General features: G+C 40.3%; 1 protein-coding gene across 1 annotated transcript in view; it reads left to right on the forward strand.

Annotated features, from left to right (window-relative positions):
- TBXAS1 (thromboxane A synthase 1) overlaps positions 1-20,850 on the forward strand; it is a gene marked incomplete at its 5' end in the record, with an annotated part of 235,184 nt that overhangs the window by 122,880 nt on the left and 91,454 nt on the right. The window contains 2 exon segments of the mRNA XM_079304104.1: positions 13,277-13,393; positions 20,600-20,688. Coding sequence (XP_079160230.1) covers positions 13,277-13,393; positions 20,600-20,688 — 206 coding nt within the window.

Raw genomic sequence — 20,850 nt, forward strand, 5'->3', positions numbered from 1 at the left:
CTCAGGGAAAGGATGTGCAGAGACTGTGCACTCCTCACTGCTGATTGCGTGTTACAGTCACGGATTTGGAGCATCACAAGTGAAGAATGAGTCTGCAGGAATTATTTTACTCTCCAGTGAGAATTCTTCTTTATATAGCAACCACAGATCTTGGCACTGTTTGTTGTGAATAATTGATAGCAAGTAGTTGGCTGATCTGAGCCTTGGGAAGGGAAGGCACTGCCCTGTGTTGTGAGGGTGCCACTGTGGAAGCACAGCTCCTGACCATGACCAAGGAAAGTTGCAGGACACTAGCCAGTGCTGCTGATGTACTGTCAGCATTTAATTCACCATGCTTGGAAGGGAAAAGGGACGAGGGGTGTAAAATTTAAGTTTTTACACTGCATGTCTCACTTGCAGCTCTCCAGCATAGGGAGTGCTTTTGCTTTGAGTGCACCTGGCCACTGTGCAGTTCCACGTTCATTCATCTGTTTCTGAAGGCTCAGTGGTGGCTCGAGGAGGCTCCATTTAGCCTTACAGACACACATCCAGCAGCATATGTACAGAGATCAGGAAACAGCTGTCCTGCAGCAAAAGTAAGGCCTTGTCAATTATTGTTAATTATTTACTCCTGCCAACCTCCTCTCAATGGTATTAAGCAACAGAAACAAAAAAAAATTACATTCTTTACTGAAATAATGTTCCATTCCTCTTCTTTTCCTTTCATGCTTGCTCTTGGAGTAAAGGGTTTGGGGAAAGAAGTAGTAAAAATACGAGCTATCTTGCAGTCTTCTCTTCTGCTAGATTAATTGTAAGTTGAAGGTACACATTATTTTTTTCCCTTTTCAAGCCAATTGCAACTGACAGTTTCCCCATTTCCTTTTCCATTCTTACTGTGTGCATTTAGATGAAGCTAAAACTGCACTCTTGCACTTTTTATATAGCTTTCCTAAAATAATTCTGAATAATTTAACAGTGGCTCAGAAACATTCCAGTTTAACCAGTCATTGACCTTCAGTCAAGTTTAAATGTCATCAGGCCTACATTGGTATTTCATCAGTTCCAAAGAAGCTGTACTGTCACAGAGGCAGTGGTGAGATCTATAATTAAAGTTGCCCAATGTCTCCCATTACAATGTTTTCCTTTCAGTAGATTATCATAGTTTAACTGCTTCAATTAGTATTTTCCATTTAGAATTTTTCAGTCAAAGTGGCCTTGCTATTTTGGAGATGATGCCTAGGGAAAAGTTAGGGTTATTTATTGATTGTGAGGAAAATAAACCCAGAGTCTATTGCTTTGGCTTTGGCTTTGTTCCCTCGAGTGTTAAGGGCTAGATATAAAAACCACTCTGAAAATCTGACCAAACTGCTTAAGTTTATAAGACCCTGAAGAATCTCAGTAAACACAGACTCAACAAAAAATTATTAAAGGAGAATGACTTACTACTATCACACTCTGCTGACAGAACTCTACAAATGACTAAGAACTTCTACGGGTCATCATGTGAGCTTTTTGTCTGAAGGAAGAGAATCCTGAGTTTGTGACTGATTCATTTTACATGGAAGGTTTTGGGTTTTTCAATATGCAATGTTAAAACCTTTCAGGATATGGTTTCTTCTAGAAATCTTAAATTTGAGAAATCAAATAGAGATCCTGTGGGGATAAAAATGGTATATGATAATATAACAAAGAACTGGATCCATTTGGACCCATTTCTGCGTCTGCTTTAGGATACAAAGACTTCACTAAGCCTAAGATTTTCAAACCTCTTAATGCTTTATTTTGCTCTCTAGTATCCTCCTAATATAATTGTAATTGACTGCAGTAGGAATTGATGACAAACTATATTGTCAGTAATTAAAAAAAAAAAATCCAAAAACCTGCCCTAGTGATTTCTGAGATTTGATTAGGAAATGTGTGGAAGACAGAATTTTCATGTCATATCTGATTTTGAAGAGTTGAAAGCCAAAATAAAAAGTTGATTGGAATAATTTGTTTCAGTTACAGCTTTTAATGTAAAGAAAATATAGTTTCAATTTACAAGATAAAGTTATTTTGTTTTAAAAGCATCTATGAAAAGGTAGTTTCTTGGGACTTTTCTTCCCCTTTTTTTCCAGAAAGCTGAGAGAAAGAAATTGATTTTGCAATATTGACAGTTTCTTGGAAACCTCATGGCTTTATTTAAGTTTCCCTAACCACTTCTGGTCTTATTTTTGTTTAATGTTTCATTTGAATTTTTAAAAGGAATGTACCCTCCCTAGATGGTGTTCCACCATGTCACATTACAGGTTCTTTAAATGCCCTGACTGCTGGAGGGCACTTCTTGTTTTACCCCCTTTGTGGTCAAGTGGGGCAGCTCTTGTTTTTTCACTTTTTTCAGCTCTTCCCTTTGTGCTTGTGGTAACATTCATCTTACATTGGCAGTGACAATCACTTTTGGTTGTAAAAACTTTGGTTTGTCCTAGTGTTAAGATTTATTCTAAGTAAAAAATCAGCAGGGTTTTAGACATGTCACAGAGGGTTATTTTTTTCAGTTTCAAGATCCCTTTTATTTTTCAGGCTGCTGAATGCTGGGGGTGTTCAGCACGAACCTCAAGTGTGAAAGAAGCAGCTGTACAGATGCAAAACGAGTTCTTGTGATGTGGGAGTGTGTGCTGTGCTGGCAGCACTGATGGTTGGGAACTACAGCTCCCATCCAGCAGTGAAGATGGGCTTGGCATTGCAGATTCTAATAACTTGGAAGTAAAAATAACATGTGATGTGTGATGTGTGTGCTGAGTATGGGTACAGCCCAATTTTACTGGTTTCTGGTCTTTCCAGAGAGTGGAGCCTCTTTCCTTTTTCACATAGGAAATCCCAGCAGGCAGAATCTCCAGTCAGGTTGCTCATTGCTGTCCTGTGTGCCCCTGGCTGTTGGGGGGTTAATCCTCACTGGAAGGCTGCAGGTGTCTCATTCTCATGGCTGGCACACACTCCTTCCCCAGGCACTCAATAAAAGAGAATCTAAATCCCAAATCTCTCTCTCCTCTCCTGTGTGTTTGCTGAGCTTCCAGCTTGTCTGTTCCCAAAATGCTGGTGCTGGCTTTTTGGGCACCATGAGTGGGGAGAATTTGGACTCTGATCCATCCCCCTGGTTTCATGTTGTGGTAACAGTGCACTAAAACTGGAGCAAGAGTAGTGAAACAGGTCCCCCAAATGCTGCATCACCTGAAAGAAGGCCTGGAAATGGATCTGTGAACTCTGTAGTATGGACTGCAATTTGTGGGGTTTTTCTTGTTTTTAACATTTTATCTTATCCTAGAACTCTTAAGATATGGTGGCATGCTTTAGGTTTCATAATCCACACTGCTTTCTATTACAAATCTAAATGTTTAAGAATGCAAAAGTAGCTGATGCTGTTAATTTATTTGAATGAGGTTCTTGCTGATACTCAAAGGAATGTTTCAGCTTCTCTCCTTGAAGAAATCAGTAAGAGTAATGTGAGCAACAATCTGCTTACAGGTGGTTTGTGATGTAAGGCTGTTCTACAGAAATTGTGAGCTCCAGGGAACTCATGATAAGTTCTGTAATGTTGTCTGTGTGCAATAGGACTTTATTATTGTTGAAATTATCTTATGACAAACATTTAATTCTAGATATGTGCAAATTAATTTGTAAGAGGCAAATGAACAAACATTATTTCATATAAGCATGCCATAATATGCTTTCATAAATTAGGATTTTTTTTATTTGAGTGAAACCAAGCAATAACCACAAATATGAAATCTTGGAAGATAAAATTCTGGAAGTGTGCTGTGTAACTCCTGAGAAAGTTTTATAGCCTAGTTCTTCTTGAGGGACAAATAAATGAGGAATGAAAACAGCTACTGCTATCAGGAAAATGCATTAATGTTTTGACAGATAGATGTGAAATCTTAATATATGAAATTTGGGTTTTTTTCCCCTGATGTGTAAATATCCACTTAATGTAATTAGAAAGAATTGTGAAGTAGCAGGCAGGGAATTCAAATTCTTCAGCTGAGCAGACACTGTAAATGTGATTTGTTGATGGCTTGTCATTCTGCTATTACAGCTGACCTGGAGTTTTCTTTCTGAATGACTGTTCAAAGGAAAAGTAACATGAAAAGTAAAATATTTAGCCAGGGAGTGTTCTCACTTGGACTAGCAGCATATGCTTAGAGAAAGAGCAGAGCAAGTGCAGAGCAGTATTTCCTATGGAATACCCCCCTAACATCTGATTGCTCAAGGCTGACTTCCTAAGCTGAAAGCTGTATTTGTGGTTTTAATTTTTAATAGCCCTTTTCTTACAGTAGTTTGAATTAAATATCACCTTGAACCCTTTTTTTTTTTTGTTTTTTTTGTTTCTTAAACCATTAGGAGGCCTCATAAGAAAACTTTTATCAGGTTTGTTTGACATTGTTTTGAAGTTTTCTTCTTGGTGCTGGGGGGAAAAGGTGAAATACTTTTTCCTTGGGTTGTTTTGCACATATTGGAGATCATCTGTTTGCTGTATTAATCCCAAATCTCCTGTTTCAAATTAGATAAATGAAGTACATTTTGTTTATCAGGATGCTGTCACATGGGAAATGGGGTATTAGGCCACAAGTTTTAAGTACTACATGAGAACTTGGAAGCAAAGACAGAATCAAACCCTTTGAAATGTTTTTCACCTTTTGGTCATAGTTGGCTACTTAGCCACATGTTTATTTTCAGTGTTTCTCAGTGCTTTGAGGTTTTATGCTAGACAGGCCTGTAAATAATTTCATTTCTCTATTGCAGCACCTGAGTGGAAGAGGTCAAACTAAAATTGTCAATAAAATATGAAGTACATGAAGAAGTGACATTTCTTATATATACTTTTCTCTGAATAAAAACGTTGCATGCTAGTGATATTTTTAAACTGAGCCATTGGTAAGCCTCCCCTTCACCTGCCTTGCTTACCTCTGCTAGTGAACAAGGGTCCTAAGCATTTAACCCCTATTTGAGGAGCTTAATTTGACAATACAGATTTAAAACTCTTGCTCAGCCATGGCTGATGTTCTGAAATGCCTTGAATCCCTTAGAACTGCTGATCTCAGCAGCTGAAATCACAAAAATGGAAGCTTAGCAGTTTTGAAGCTTGTCCAAGGTGATCTGTGAATATGATGTTTTGAGAGGAGATGGCCTCAGATGTGCCTTGAAACTGGCTGGTGGCTCAGGCACTGCAGAACATGTAGCAGCAGTAAATGTGGTTTTTTGAATCACAGAGTGGTGGAGCCAGGCTGCTTCAGTGCAGTTCTCCACGACAAGGGGAGCTGCTCAGAGGGCAAGTAAAAGGCTTTCACACATTTACCTGCTGAAAATCATTCCAAGGCACTCCTTTCATCTCTCTATGGGTAGCCTGCCAAGAAGCTTACAGGTGATTGTTTGAGAAGATGCACTTGCAAACTTATTTGTTTAATTGATGCCAAATTCTATGTGCTCCATGGCATTCATCAGAGAGAAGTTAGTGAATTTCTGCAGCCTAATAGGCCTCAGTCTGTCCCTTTCTCCCTCTAACCTGTACTCATGCTGTAATAATTTTTTCCTTTATTGTTCTTATTTCGTTATTTTTCTTTCTGTCCTTATCCACAGAAGGAGTTATAACTTTTTTCCCCCACTGTGAGTTTTGTTCTGTCAGTTATTGTTTAAAAGTGAGTTACTTTCAAAGTGGCCATGACTTCCTTCACTCTAAGAAAGGGAATAATCCCTGATCACAGCTGTAGCAATCTCTCTTCTGGAATACATTTTGTTATTATGTCCAGGGAAGTGTAGGACTCTTCCTACACTGTTGTTATGGCAGCTTGGACAACTCTGCTCATTTTGGTGAACTTTTTCTGAGGTATCTAACTGCATATTCAAGGCATTTGGGTCAGCTGCCAAGAGAAAAGGCAGTGGGTGGTGAGTAGTACTTAAAATCTCTCGTGGTATTCCCAGAAGTTTCAAGGTTGCTGCAGGTATGTCTCTAGATGAGGAAAGCATTGTCTGTCATTCCTACATATGCCAGTGACTGAAGGCATGGTGATATATGTGTACCAAAAGCTATTGGGGACTGCTTTTTTTCCAAATACTCCTTACAATCTGTAAAAGGAACTTTCTGGTCCTCAACCTTTCCTCAAGGAGAAGTGTGTATAAACAGAGAGGCTTTGAATAGTCTTTTAACTTTATCCAATATTAAAAAGTCTAGTTATGTCAGCTGGAAAGTGGATTTAAATGTGATTAAGTACTGCTTCTCAGCAGAAGAGTTTATAGAGTATGGGTTCTCTAGTACAACCTAAATTTGATTATAATACCAAAATTCTTAATTAATTAAGAGCAAGTACTTTTTTCTTTGGCTTGATTGTTCTGATCCTAAATGTGCAAACTGACCACCATATGCAAACTCATGAGTGCATGGACTTAATTTTGGTGTTGCTTACACCAACAAATGGAATGTGTGACTCGCATCAGTTTGGGTCAGACTGCAGGAGGCCATATGTGTTTATTTTAGCATTTATGGATGGTTATATTTACCTCATTGCAATGACTCGCTTTGGTTTCTATTGACAAAGCCATGACTTAAGAGAATATTTGCAGAGACAAGAACAGATGTTTCCAGGCTGCTTGCCACAGAGAGGGGAAAAAAGCCAGTATTTACTTGTAAGCTGGGGTTGGCTGTGCCATTTCTCCAATGAGTAATTAGGAATAGTAGTTATTAGTCAGTTGCTAAAGATCTTGATAACAAAAGAACCTGCTTGGAGATGCCTTTTGGTATAGTCTGATCTATAGAGTAGAGTGACAGGCAATTGCTGTAATCACTGAAAACAATTCTACTTTGTCACACTCTTTTGAAGAACCTTAACGACCAAGGAGAACCTAAAAGCTTAATGAAATAGATAATCCATGGACATTTTCTCCTCTGCAGGCATATTGATTTCAAATTAAGCTGAAAACTTTTACTGGACACTTTTATGAAATTGCAAAGCAACATGAGTGTTTTGGAGTTAGTTTGGTGATTTTCTTTCCCCCCTCTGGAGCCATAAGATCACCTTCTGAATCATACATACTAAAATCAAACTTGTTTTAGACTAACAAAGAAGATGGGACAAAGGTGTAAAGGACTATTTAGCAGGGTTGGTGATCTGGGAGGGTTTTGAGTAATGTGTTTGTGAAGTGGTGTCTGTGCCCATAGTTTTAATGGGCAAGGGAGGACTGATTTCAGCTATCTAGGAGCAGCAATGTGGGATGTGTGGCATCTGAGAGTTTGGAAGTAGAGTTTCGGAAAGGCAAAGGAGTGGTGAGCCTGCTTTGGGAGATAAAACTCCTGTGTTGCAATTGCCTTGGATTTACAGGGATGGGAGGCCCCTCACAGTCCCAACAGAGGGGTGAGAGAGGCCCAGTGTTCTCCCACCCTGGGGCACAGCCCTCAGTGGGCAATGCCAGCTCTTCTCCCTCTTCACCCTTTGGTCTTGGGGTGAGGAGCTGGTCTTGCTCCATTATGAGATGATGATTTGTGAAGAGAAGAATGTACATGCTTTGAAGAGATGTGGCTGAAACATCTGGGTATGCAAGGGCCTTCCAGATGGAAACAGCAATGAACTACAGGGTATATGACATAAATGAGCTCTATTTTAGGTTTTAAAAACATGCAATGCAGTGCTTTCCTGGCTCAGTCAAAAGACACTACACGATATGTCATTGAATGTCATGAATACAGGGAGAGCTGAGCAAGACTTAAAATGCCAAGGAAGTTGGAAGGAATATATTGTATCAGTTTACCAACAGGAGTTTTTAAATGTAATATATGGAGGCATCTCCTGCTTCCTGCTTTCATGATCCACTTGCTGCAAGCTTGGTAAGATATATTCCTGGAGATATCTCAGGGATTTTTTTTTTCCTGTTGCTTTTTTTAAGAGCCAGTGTTATGTAGATCTGTTAAATGTCATGCCACTGCCACTGACTGGATGAAATACCATATGGGCAGTTCATGGGTTTACTGGTTCCACCTGCTGGCTGAAGCAGTGGTGATGACCTGCCAGTCAAGGGGAGTTGAATGAGTTATCTTAAGAAGAGATTTTATTAATAATTCCTGTCTGAGATATGGGTATAGTGTCTTGTCTTCAAGCTACAAACTTTATGTCTCATTTTTTATTAACTTCCATTTAATTAAATTCAGTTTAAAAATGCAATTTCTTAAACAGAATGGTAATGCCTAATGACAAGGGCATTTTTAGCATGAAAATGACAGCAACCCTTCTTGAAAATAAGAAGATGAACAAGTTAACCCAGTGATGTGCAAGCACTGCTGCCTCCTCACCCTTTCTAGAACTTGCCTTTGGGAGAAAGCCATCCCCCTCTAGAGCTAATACAAATAACTGCATGGCACTCATGAAGGCTGGGAGAAGGATGACTCCTCACACTGGGGTATATCCCCAGAATTTCCCTGGAAAGGGAAAGGAGGAGGAACCTGAAGGAGGAACTCTGGATACTTGAAGCCCCCATAGGTACTGAAAAAAAAGCTGAAGGAGAGAGGAGCAAATGGCTCTCATTAGTGTGAGCTGCAGGGTTGAGATTGGGGTTACAGTTCAGGGGAGCGTGGGCATGGGATTCCAGTTAAAGATGGATCCCACAGCAGCTGTGGGACTAGATAAAAGCTTCCATGAAGGCAAATGGTGTTTTCTAGGGATGACTAATGCCAGAATTAGTGTTGGAGTCACTGTTTGGATTTGGGATTTTGGGTACTCTAGAGCTTAGTTCCTTGTTTGAATCTGAGCAGACTGAATGCTGACGTTTTACTCCTGTAGAAGTAAATTGTTTTTGATTGGTTTTGTTAGGAGTGGGCTATGATTAAGTCTAAGTTTAAGATAACAAAGTGCCTGAGATTTTGGTTTTTTATAGAGTTTTGTTCTTCACTGTGTTGTCAAAGCACATAGAGAAGATTAGCAGCTGGTTCTGTGGAGGTGAGTGGTTTTTTAAGGTCTTTAAAGGTACTCTTTAGGTTCTTTGAAGATTCATCTATTCAGGAGACTTAAAGACTGTCTCCTGCTGACAAAACTTTATCCCTCATTTTTCTACTGAAGAAATAAGAAGAGCTGTCTAAGAGAACATCATGGTGCTGTTACACTTCTTACTGCTCTAGGCAGTCATTGCTGGCTGCCAGAGGTTCAGTCTAGCCAGCTAGTGACAAATTTGGGAAAGGAACAAATACTGTATGAATCACAGAAGGCTGCAGTTTTACTCCAAGATAAAAAAGAGACAGGATATCAGTGCATGAGTAGGTCCTACAGATGTCCACATTGACACTCTTAGCACCGTTTTGTTGTGTATTGATTAGTTGTCTCCCAGGCATGGTCTGGGCACAGTTCAGGAGAAGAACATGTACCATGGCCAGAAGCAGTTTAGATATCTCCATTGTTTTTGGGAAAGGGATTTAACTTTGGGGACAGGGAGTGTTCTGTTCCACTTGGCCTCAAAGCCAAAGATTCACTTGCCTGCATTATTTAATAACACAGAGGAAACCAAATTGACTCATGACAAACAAGCCAATAACTGTGTCAGAAGGGTCATCCTGAGGAACACCTTATGAGGGAGGGAATTCCTGCATCAATTGCAGAGGTGCCACTCATCCTCAAGTATTCTTCTGTTTTCTCTTTTAAAAGCAGTGATGTTGTAAAGGATTTATTCTCAAGCAAATCCCTTCAATTTTGCTTGTTGTGGCTGATGGCATGTCTGTGATTGTGGGAACTCAGCGGCACTTGCAGGTACACTGCAAGAGATTATCAGCCTGCCAGTAGTTTTCATGGAGTCTTGCTGTACCAGAAATGGTTGATTACACAGGAGGTAGAAGTGCAGAGCAGTTGTTCAGTATTTAGATAATGCTAGGTGGAACATGGTCCTGATTTCATCTGACTTAAAAGCAACCTTCTTTGCTGCCCAAAAATGAAAATCCCACCCCTGAAAATATTACAACTGCCTCCTATGGTAATTCTTTTTTTTTTTCTCTGGTTTTTATAAGCTCAAGATTTTTTAGATACATCTACTACTGTGTCCATTTGGAAAGAGGTGACACTTCATCTTTCACTGAGATACTTCAGGCTTGTTCTCATGCCATTTTCATTGCTGCTATATGAACCTGTAACACAGGTTATGCAAATAGGAGGAAAGTGTTTGCAGAAACAATAAGGAAAACCTGATAAATGAAATCCACTATACACTGTCAGTCATGCTGATGGTATTCCAATAAACACAAACATATTTTCACATGCCCGGTTTTAAAGATATAGAGTAACATAATATATGGCCAAAGTTGTTTTTCCTTCCTTGCAGCACTTATATGTATATAATACTGTACACAACAAAAATATGTTAAGGGAGCATTACTGTCATAAAGTAGAGTTTTAAAAAAGCAATGCTCAAGCTGGTGTTGTAGTTCTAATATTGTAGTTAACAGGCTTTTTGTTCAGTAACTGGATCACTCTGTGAATGTGCTGTATACAGTGTTTATGCAATTAGGAGCACTTTTTAGGGTGACTGGTTTTAGGAAGGGAATTTGCTTTCAAGACAAATGCAGTGAGATTTATATCACATCTGTTATTATCTATGTGGAGCTTTGTCTTGCAAAGGAGATTTGTCATATAGGGTGCGCAGTTTGGGTAGCCTTCAATTTAGGACTGGATGCAAAATACTTTTCCAAGTGTTGCCCTGTAATTTTTTCTGGTTTTATTTTTTTTTTTTTCTGCATGCAATTTAAACCTTACTTGGAAGACAGAATTGGTCATTTCCTTGTGGGGATTGTTATTCTGCTTTTTCACTGTAGTTTCTGAGTGTCTCAGAAATGTTAATGTATCGTTAGCATTTCTGAGGAGGTGATGTGATATCTCCACTTTATGAAGCAGAAGTGAAGGCTGGTGGTTGAAACACGGATCTGAGAGTGTTTGCTAATTTGGGGGCTGCACTCAATGACCTGATTTCTTGGGCTAATGCATTTCACAGGATCAAGGCACATTCCCTGTTGTTGATTTCAGTGAGTGCTCAGGAGCACTGCAATCTGAGTCTCAGGGCTTGAAGTGAAGACCAAAGATATAAGGAATACTTGTTTAGTGACCAGCTGAGTCAAGGTTTAGTGTAAACTAAACTCAAAAAAAGCACAGAAGAACTGTGAAGCAGAGGGTAGCATACTTTCTGACAGGATGATGCTCATTTCCAATTGTCTAGAGGCTCTTTCTTCTGATTCCTCTGTGCCTTTGAATATCTGTAACAAATGATGAAGCTCTCCACTGAGTGATGGTCTTTCTAGCTGTGCTTGTGATCTTCAGGAAAGATACCTACTGACAAGTTAGAAAACAGATTATTTATTTAAAGGGGATACTCAGAGAAAACTGTCCAAGATGTTTCAACTCTGACAGCTTGTCCAAGGTTTTCCTTGTCATTGTACAAAATAGAATAGCTTATACATACATTTAAAAAGTGCTCTTATTTTGTTTTACAGTACCTAAGTCAATCTCTTCCTTCAGCTTAATATGTACTTTTCTACTTGAAAGCTGCTCATCTTTGCTCAAAACTGGTCTGTACTGTTGTCCCAGTGACATCAGTTTACTACACTGGATGGTGTTGCTGAGAATGTAAAACTATCCCATTAGCCTGTTTGCAATATAAAATAGGCTTCTGCATTTTACAAGCTTATGCAGTGTAGTAAGAATTTGGCAAGTGTAAAGGAAAAAGGTGTTAAGGAGAGCTGGCAGCTCCTTAAAGAAATGATATTAAGTGCAAACTCATCCAATAAGGAGGAAAGTTAAGGAAGTGCAGTGGAAGACCAGCTAAATTGCCAGTTCTTCATGGCTCCTGAAGAGAAGTTGTTTTTTTTACAGAGTGGAAAGTAGGTCAGATTTCCAAGAAAAAAAGGATAGAAAAATAGCATGTAATGGCAATAAAATCAGAAGTAGTGAGGCACAAAATTATACTAAAGTATCCAGGTGTGAAACAGGTTGTAAGAATTCATTTTTCATGTTCAAAAGAAAGAAAGACTGAAAGGAAAGATCAGAGGACAAAAGGGATCAACAGATGGCATTGGGATGGCCAAAGCATTGTTTATTTATTTGGGTCTCTCCAGGAAAAATGGAAACTGTTCCTACTGATAGCATGGGGGACTGTACTGCTGCTGCAGTATCCAAAATATCTCATATGCACCTTCTGCCCACACCTATTATTCTTAGGGTGGTTTTTTCTGGAGGACATTGCTGTCCAATGCCTGAAATGTATTTTGGAATAGACCGCTGTTGGAAGGGAAGGGAGGAGCGCAGGGTGCCTTCTTTGCAAGAATTATTCTGTATTTTTGTTCAAGATTTAGATGATGACACTATGCTAAAAATTTATGTAGAAAGCGGTAGGAATGAAAGATGCTTTGAAAGAAAGGGCTAAAATTCAAGCTGGTTTTATTCTTTGAGTGGGAATTATTGGATCTCTGTTATTGGAGGTCTTCAGGAACAATTAGGAAACATCTTCTGTATAATATAAGATGTAATATTTTCTGCTGTGGGGCTGGATATCTGATTCTTCTTTCAGGCAGAAGTGTGTTGTTTTTTGATGTGCTTTCACTTTTGTCTTTTATATCCTTTTACTCCTTGGTGAATATCACTGTTCTCTGGACGAGAATTTCTTCAATGGTGTGGGAGATTTAGTAAATTTACAGTAGTCATTTGGGTACAGAACTTCATGGGGCAGTGCTTTAAGCTACTATATTTGACCTACTGCTGCAGCTGCAAGACCACAACTCCTTAGTGAGTGTGTTCCTTATAAACAGAGTAAGGACTGGGACCTGCTTTCTAATCAACATATTTTCTGAAGACCTTTGAAATGCATGTAACAGTCTGACATACCAGCTGTCACTAGAAATTGTGTCCCCCACCAGCACTGGCATGTAATGCATTGGCACTCATGTCACACAGAGAGGGAATGTTGACAAGTCCTCTTGCTAGTCACCTTAGAAAGTACAAGGAAGAAGCCAGGGTTCAGTGAAGGCCATCTCAGGAGAACACCAGGAACATCAGAACCAGAGCAGTCTGAGAAAGGAGTTATGGGGCTGTTCCAGGACTTTTACAAGCTCAAGAGAAAATGAGTGCAGCAAAAGAGAAATTTTCTCCAGCCTCATCCATGTTCAGCTTAGTGTTTGGGACTGATTTGAACCTCTCTTCATGGGACAGCACTGCAATGCTATTCCTGAGTAATCTTCCCAAGTTTCAGAGTCTTGAGTAGCTGTAGTTGCATTTGTGTTAAAATTGAATTATGTTTGCTTTCAACTTAGAAACCGAGCTTGATATCCAAGCCAATGCTTGATAGCATCCTTTGTCTTCGTGATGACAGATGGAAGTATGTGCGGAGCCTCCTGACCCCAGCCTTCAGTGATACCAAACTGAAAGAGGTAAGGTGTAGACATTGCTGCTTTCATAATTTAGAAGACTTGTACAAGCATCTGCTTTGTGTAGGTCCGTATTAAGGATAGGTAAAACCTGCTACTTTGTGCCACTTTATTTAGTCCTGGAGAGCACATGCAGCAGAGCTTCCATACGGCATGGTTGAGATCATAGACTGGTGCAAATCCAAATAACTCATCTGAGGATGTGATTCTCTCTCTTCATCTGTTTAAGTCAGTTTGTCCATGGAAGTGTAGCATACTCAAGAAGGACCCTTACCCCTTCCTCTCCCCTGCCCTGATAGGAGTAAGTTTAAGTCCAGGAAATGTTACTGGCTCCCAGTTGGATCATAGCTTTTTTGATATGCATAGTCAGCAACTCCCATGTTAACACAGGAACTGCTGTCAGTCTATTTTCATTTCTCCATCTCCTTCCCCTTCCTTTCTCCTCTTATTTTTTAATCCTTTCATATAATAAAATAAGTCACTGGAACAGAATGTCATTGCCAGATAAATACCTCTGACTGAAAATAAATGTCTCTGCACTGTCCTGCTGCTAATTTCCTAGAAATGTATCAACATTTGCTCAGCCATGGGAACCCATTACTCAGTAACAAAGTCCTGCTCCAGTGATACGATATCTCTTAATTAAATGTATATAAATGATGGACTGGTTAAAGTCTTCTTTCAAAGAAAACTACAAAAAAACCCCAAAGCAAAAAAAAAAATCACCTCTTCCTTTTTATGTTTTATTCTGAAAAGGAATCACGCCTCACTCCAGTGCCCAGTCCTGGGTTGTAAAATTTTCCACTGGGCAGACGCTTGTGTTGTTTTGACATGCCGCTGTCGAAATCCACAGTAACATCTAAATGTGTCTGGCTCTCCCAGCTCTATAGACAGCGGTCGCCTAGCAACGCCGGCTGTCACCTCCTTATTATGGTAAATTCTAATTGGCCCCGAGCCTGGTGGAGATGCTGATTAATCACGACTGACAATGCCATTGGTTATGCGCCCTGACATTTGCTCTGTCACCGGCTCCATCACGAAATTTCAGCAAGGCAAGGGTGTTTAAATATGCAAGCGATTAGTTGCACATGGCGTGGTGGGGAGAGGAGAGTTTTGCATTTTCCTAGTGGAAATGAATCTGCCTTACTGCAGGTCATCAGCTCTTTGCTTGTGGACTAACAAAAGATAATGCTGTGCTCCCCTCAATTTGTGGAGAGCAGCCTCTGCTGGCATCAGCCAGGCAGGCTTGGCTGGGGAGCACTGTAGGGGCAAGAGTGGAGCCTCAGGGATCCTGCTCTGGGGACTTTGTGGGGTCTGGACCATCAAACCAGACTGGGAGGAGAGGTCATGGCACTCCCTTTGCACGGCTTGTTGGTGGAGCTGGACTGCAGGAATAATGGTAGGAGGTAAAACGGAGAGCTGGCCAGTGCCTGGTAGCTGTCTTGCATGCAAAGATTGAGATCTTTATTTTTAGCCTGATAATCAGCTTCATCCATGCTGCCTCTTCCAAGCTCTGTGGGAAGGCGTGTGACTGCATAGGCTTAGGGTGACCTGGAAATTGTCACTTTCTCCTCCCATTCAACAGCAAGTGGGAAAAAGAGGAGTGAGGCAGGTCTCTCTGAAAGGTTCAACTTTGCTTTTCTCTCTCATGCCTTCACCAGAAGTCCAGCCATCCCTACACAGGCAGACACTTGCAGTCAGCCCACGTGAGATCAAGAACTGCTGTTGAATGGATGTGCTCCTCAGCCTTGCATTTCATTTTCTACCCAAATACGTTAGCAATCCTGGGATTTGAAGTTAATGCAGCTTAAGTCCTTGCCCATGTGCTTTTCCTGTTGTTGCTTAATTTAGAAACCATACCAACACTTCTCAAAGGAAATAAATGCTCATTAATTATGATCTCACTTTTTAACTCTCCCATATTTGGTATTCTCTCAGAACCTCTACCCATGTTCTAGTTTTGGCCATACTACAAAGTATCCAGCATTATCTGCAAGACATCCTGTTTATAATAAACCCTTCCTTTCTACTTTGAATTACAAACACAAATTTGGTACTAATTTATTGCATAAGAACCTAGATATGCTATCTTATACATATTTATAAATACTGCTAGGACATTCCTTATTTCTTCTTCCAAGACATCAACTCCTTTGACAAAATCCCACACCAAAGTTTTCTACTCAGTTCTCTCTGGATGACTGCCTTGACTTTGTTCCTCTATGCAGACTCCACAGTGACACTGGAGAGTCTGCAGACCTCAATGAGTGTCTTTGGAGAGTGGTTCCCCTTGAGCACTTGAGTGCTGCAGCCCCTAATGCCACTCCAAAAACATAGACTTGTCTGGATGCTCTGAGACAATTGGGAGCTATTAGCCTGTGACAGAGCAATAAATGTTAACAGCTTCTTGTGTTCCCCATAGCAATCACTTCAGATGAAAGATGCACCAAGGGACAGAGAGCTCAGCACAGGTTCCTGATATCTCCGTTTCAGAAACTCGAGAAAGGGCAGTTTCAGGGCTAGCAAGAGTGAGAAGCAAGAAGCCACTTTGGTCTGGCTGCTGGAGTATCACACTCAAGATAGAGCTAATGTGTGGTGCTAAGATTTAATCTGCAGTGCTCCACAGAGGCACCTGGGGCTGTGGGTAGAGGCAAGCTTTGCCCTTGTCACCTCAAAGTCACTGAGAAGTTCCCTGTCCTTGAGGAATTTCCCTGTAGTATGGCAAGTGTCTTCAACAGCCAGCCAGCAAATGATGAAAAGATGCCTCGAGAAATTTGAATTTTTCAAAGTTACAGGAAATGGACTGAAACTAGAGGTTATAGAGTTGTTGGGTAGCCAATATAGTGATTTCTGTGTGTCTGATAAAGTTGTTTTTGTAACATTTTTCAAGAGTTTCTGACATCTCCAGCTTTCTCTTTTCTCAATTTATCTTTAAAAGCTGTTTTACTGTTGATTTTATGGATTTCTATGTCTTGAGTGTTCTCCTTTTTTAATTTTCTTTTTCTAACAAGCATGTAAAAATTACTGAAGGAGTCCACTCCAGCTGAAGAAAGGTTTGTCTCTGGATAACACTGAGCACAAATATGATAGTGGTGGTGAATATAGCATAAAGCAGTAGACTTGGAAGCTTGATCCTGCAGTAGGATTGGGGAGCATCCCATGTGAGATGCCACTGGAGTTGGTAGCAGATCTAATAATAAACTCTTTCCAGCAAGACCCCTGAATGAACATCATAGTGCTGGTGCTGTGGGAGCACTAGGAATGAGAAATGAGAGACAGGAGGCAAGAAACCCAAGAAATGTCACTTCCAGCTCTGCCATTGACTGCCTGTGGGTGATCTGACAGAAGCTACTTAAATTCTCTGCACACGAAACAACTCTTATCTGTTAAGTGGGAACAATACCAATCACTGAAAGTTGATCCAAGATGTAATTCATGAGGAATTGGTGAATTATAATACCTAGAGGCTCTAAGTAACAGAAGCATTTCCCAGTGTTCCTGTCATGCTCTCCTCAGCTGTTATGTATTGAAACAAGCTGACATGTTAGTGATGTTGCTGTACCAACCTTGATTCCCTATTTAGTATTTCTTATTTTGTTCCTCTTATTTTTGCTGTGGTGCCTATGATGATCTTGCAGTTCTGGACCCCTTGTCAGACTTGATAAATAGCTTTACTCTCTTTTACAGCCAACACCAGCAGAAAGCCTATTGATTTTTATTTATTCTGATGGTGCTGCAGTAGTCTTGTCATCTCCTATCTGTATGCCAGGGATCCTTTCCTCCATTAACAAACCATTTAAACAAAACAGAACATAAAAATTAAAAAAGAGAGCACAGCTTAATGTAGCATTGTCCTAAATAAGCTGGGGAGTTTATGTTGAGGCATTTCTTTCAAACAAAGGGAAACATAAAGCAGAACTTGTAATAACATTGCAGAACAGTGCAGAAAAATCCTCTAGTCTCACTCTCAGGCATGTAGATCTTTCATGTCCCACTAGGGCATAAGATCTGACAGTCCAACCATAAGGGTTTCCTTGATTTGCTCTTAGTCTGTGCCTGTTGGTCAGAAGGCATTTTGGGTGTGTCTCTGGAAATTGCTGTTGTTGCTAGACAAAGCAAATGTGCTCACCTAAGGCAAAGCAAATCACTAATGTAAAAACTGATACATGAAATGTGCCTAAACATGAGCCACAGGCCAATGTCTTGTTGAGTTGCTCATTTTGGTGAGTTGTGCCCAGGAGTAACAGGGTTCCAGTCTCAGGTGATGGAAACAAATCATTTCACAATACATTTTTCTGCCATTCTACTGTTTTCCAGGTTTGTTTTTTGTTTTAAGGACTTGCAATCTGGAAGAGAAGCAAGTCTTGTGTTAGGGATATATTCTTTATCCTTCTCCTTTCTTTATATTTCATAACTTTCCTGGGACAAGAGGCCCAACTTCTGCTTGCTGTCTGTGAACAGTAAAATCTCCAGTGTGTCTGCCTACAGTGAATATAATCCGGATTTCTAGTTTTTAGTTTGGATGCTAATAATAAGGGGAATAGTACTACTGATGAATACTGAGGGCCACATCTAACTAGAGGAATGTGACTGATGCCTTTGAATAGTGCAAAGCTCCACATGCACTGTGCATATGCAGAATCAGAAGCTAATTGTTGTTATGTGCCAAATAGCATATTGGCAGGATTTATACAGCAAAGCCCCTGGCATCATGAAAACCCTAACCCCAAATGCTCTTCTTTGGCAAAAAGAAAGAAATTTGGACTCTGGGCTACTCTAGCTATTAGATAACTGTCAGATCAAATATTTACAGGGACCATATTGTTTAGATTTTTCTTCATCCTGCTACTCTCAGCCAATCTGAGCACAAAGCAGCTGGGGTTTATTTACCCACCAAGAACTGAATCTCAGGCAGGTTATGCAGGTTTTATGTTCTGACTGGCAAATCAGAATGTATGAGAAGTCACTGATACCCAAGGCAGTGTAGATCAACATGTCTGTTTCTGTGCCAGTTTCTATGCTTGGTATAGTTCACCTCCCCTGACACTACTTCATTTTTCTTGACAATTGGACAAAGATTTTGAGGTGTTAGGAGACTTGACAATGTTTCAGTCTGTGGTCTTTGTAGTTTGCCATCTTGGACTAACTTATGTCCCCCAGGGGAATATAAACCTAAACCCAGCCTAGGATTCCAGGGTAGATATCCCCTGTAGCTTTCATAAACAGATAATTGTCTTATTGACATGACTCTGTTATTATCATGCTAACAGTAAATCAAATCCATGTGCCCCTGTCCCATTTTCCTAGTTAGATTTACTAATAAAAATACCTTATGTCTAGGAATGAATTGTAACAGTAATTCTAAAGCTGGTGGAATGTGCAAAGTGCAGAGGTGCTGTGGGATGCCCTGGCCAGACGTATGTGCCCCTGCCAGCTGTTGAAAAGTGATAGCAACCAGCTGGCTGGTTACAGATCTGGTGATGTGATAAAGAATAAAAGAGAAAATAAGGCAATAAAAGGAAAATCTAAAATGATCACCATCTGTTTCAGAAACATCATACCTGTTACAAAATGGATTTTCATTTTGTTCTCCTTCGCTGGTTCAGTTCGATGGGAGTGCCTGGACCCAGAAGTATTTCATATTGGTTTGTTTAATCTGTTGAACAGAAGTGTATAAATTTGGTTGAACCATTTGAGAAGAAGCTTGCTGCAGAGGACCTTCTTTAGAAAGCCAAAAGGGGAAGAAGCCTGCCACATACTGCAGTGTGCACCCTCCAAAAGTGTAACAGCTACTTTTACCAAGCACTAATATGGCACCAGAGTTGTCTTGTGAGACTGTGGCAAAGCCCAAATCGACCTGGCGTTGCAATGCAGTTCCTCTCATATAGGCACGGGACCTCGAGAGCAGCTAGACACATTCTTGAGTCAGACTTTGGAAAACATATTGGATGTTCCCGCGTTGGCCTTTTGACTGCGTAGAGTCTTGCCCATGTGTTAGGATGGCAGAGTGCCTGTGCACAAAGTGTTATGCCAGTTTCACAGAGGTAGAAGTGCCAAGCAAAATGGACTTGGCTGGGCAGGCTGCAGAGCTCTCAGAGCGTGCTGCAAGGCTGCAGTAAGTCTTTTTTGGTAACAAGAATGTCAGAGATGTAGGATGAGTCTGTTCTCATGTTTGTTGACATCCGTATGCTGAAGGAGGCAGTTCAGGAAGGAAAGGCAAGTTTCTGTGTGTACATTGCTGATGCTTGGCATAGCTGTTGAGATAAGACTCTGGTATTAAGCTGTAGGCTGCTTTTGGTAGTCTGTATGGGGAAGAGTTATAGGATGTAATTCCTTTTGGTTCATGGCTGGATTGCTGCTACGCCATTCCTCTGTTCCCCCATTTGGTCTAATCAGTGTCTGATTGATGTTTGTTTCCTCACATGTATGAAGCTAAAGAGACAGAAAGTGAGACTTTAATGAGGCTTTGATATTTGCCTGTGCTATGGTTTCCATGAAGCCCTAAAGAAGAGAATATTGCACTGTTGGCTACAGCCAAGCTGTGGCTAAGTCTACCTGACCAGCACATGCCAGTGACTGTAAAGAACCCTTAGATTAATAAATTCGCACAAATGTCCATTTAATGGCATCACCACTTCAGAAAAGCCTTTCCTCGTGTGCCAATAGCAGTTTGCCCTCAGCAGCTTGTAGTGGTACCCAGGGTCATTTTCTAGTGTATGTGTTAAATCCCTCAAACTGAGAGACAGCAGGATAGAATTGATACCAATGCCTTTACAGGATTTTAGAAAACATTATTCCTTCTGCCCTGGAGCTTATGTAACCTAAATGTGATGTAATCAAAATAGAGATCATGATAAATCATTCTTTGGAACAGGGGATGATTAAACAGGGAGGGAGATATTTTTGCCTGATATTTCTCTGTATATGTAGCCACAGTGGGGAAAGAACCATTGTTCAGGTAGGTGCCACAGCCTCTTGTACTTAGGCCCAGAGCTGGAGAAGTGCATCCCTGAAAAGTGTAGGTTTATTTTGAGCAGAAAGTGCCAACATTTCTTACTTGTGCATAAGTGCCTAACAACACCTGTAGAGGAACTTGAGAGTTCTATCCCATTTATTGGATAAAAATAATTTCAAATAATTACTTTTCTTTGGCGTCTTTTCTCTTAACATTTTAATGTTTTTTTCACAATTCAGTATGTTCCTTTCTAGATGACACCACTGATAAACCAGGCCTGTGATGTTCTGCTGTGCAACTTGCAAGTCTATGCTGATTCTGGCAAAGCTTTTGATATCCAGAGGTATGTTCAACATGCCAAAAATTCGTAGCAGATTATAAAAAAACAAGAGAAAAAAAGTAAATAGCAGGAGTTATTCTAAATTCACACTTACTGTATAAAATATTTCTTTCCTCCCTTACTTTAAAAAGTGGAGATCATAGTTTAATGGAGGGTGTGTCTGAT

The sequence above is a fragment of the Erithacus rubecula genome (assembly GCF_903797595.1).
Source record: "Erithacus rubecula genome assembly, chromosome: 4".
NCBI lineage: Eukaryota > Metazoa > Chordata > Aves > Passeriformes > Muscicapidae > Erithacus > Erithacus rubecula.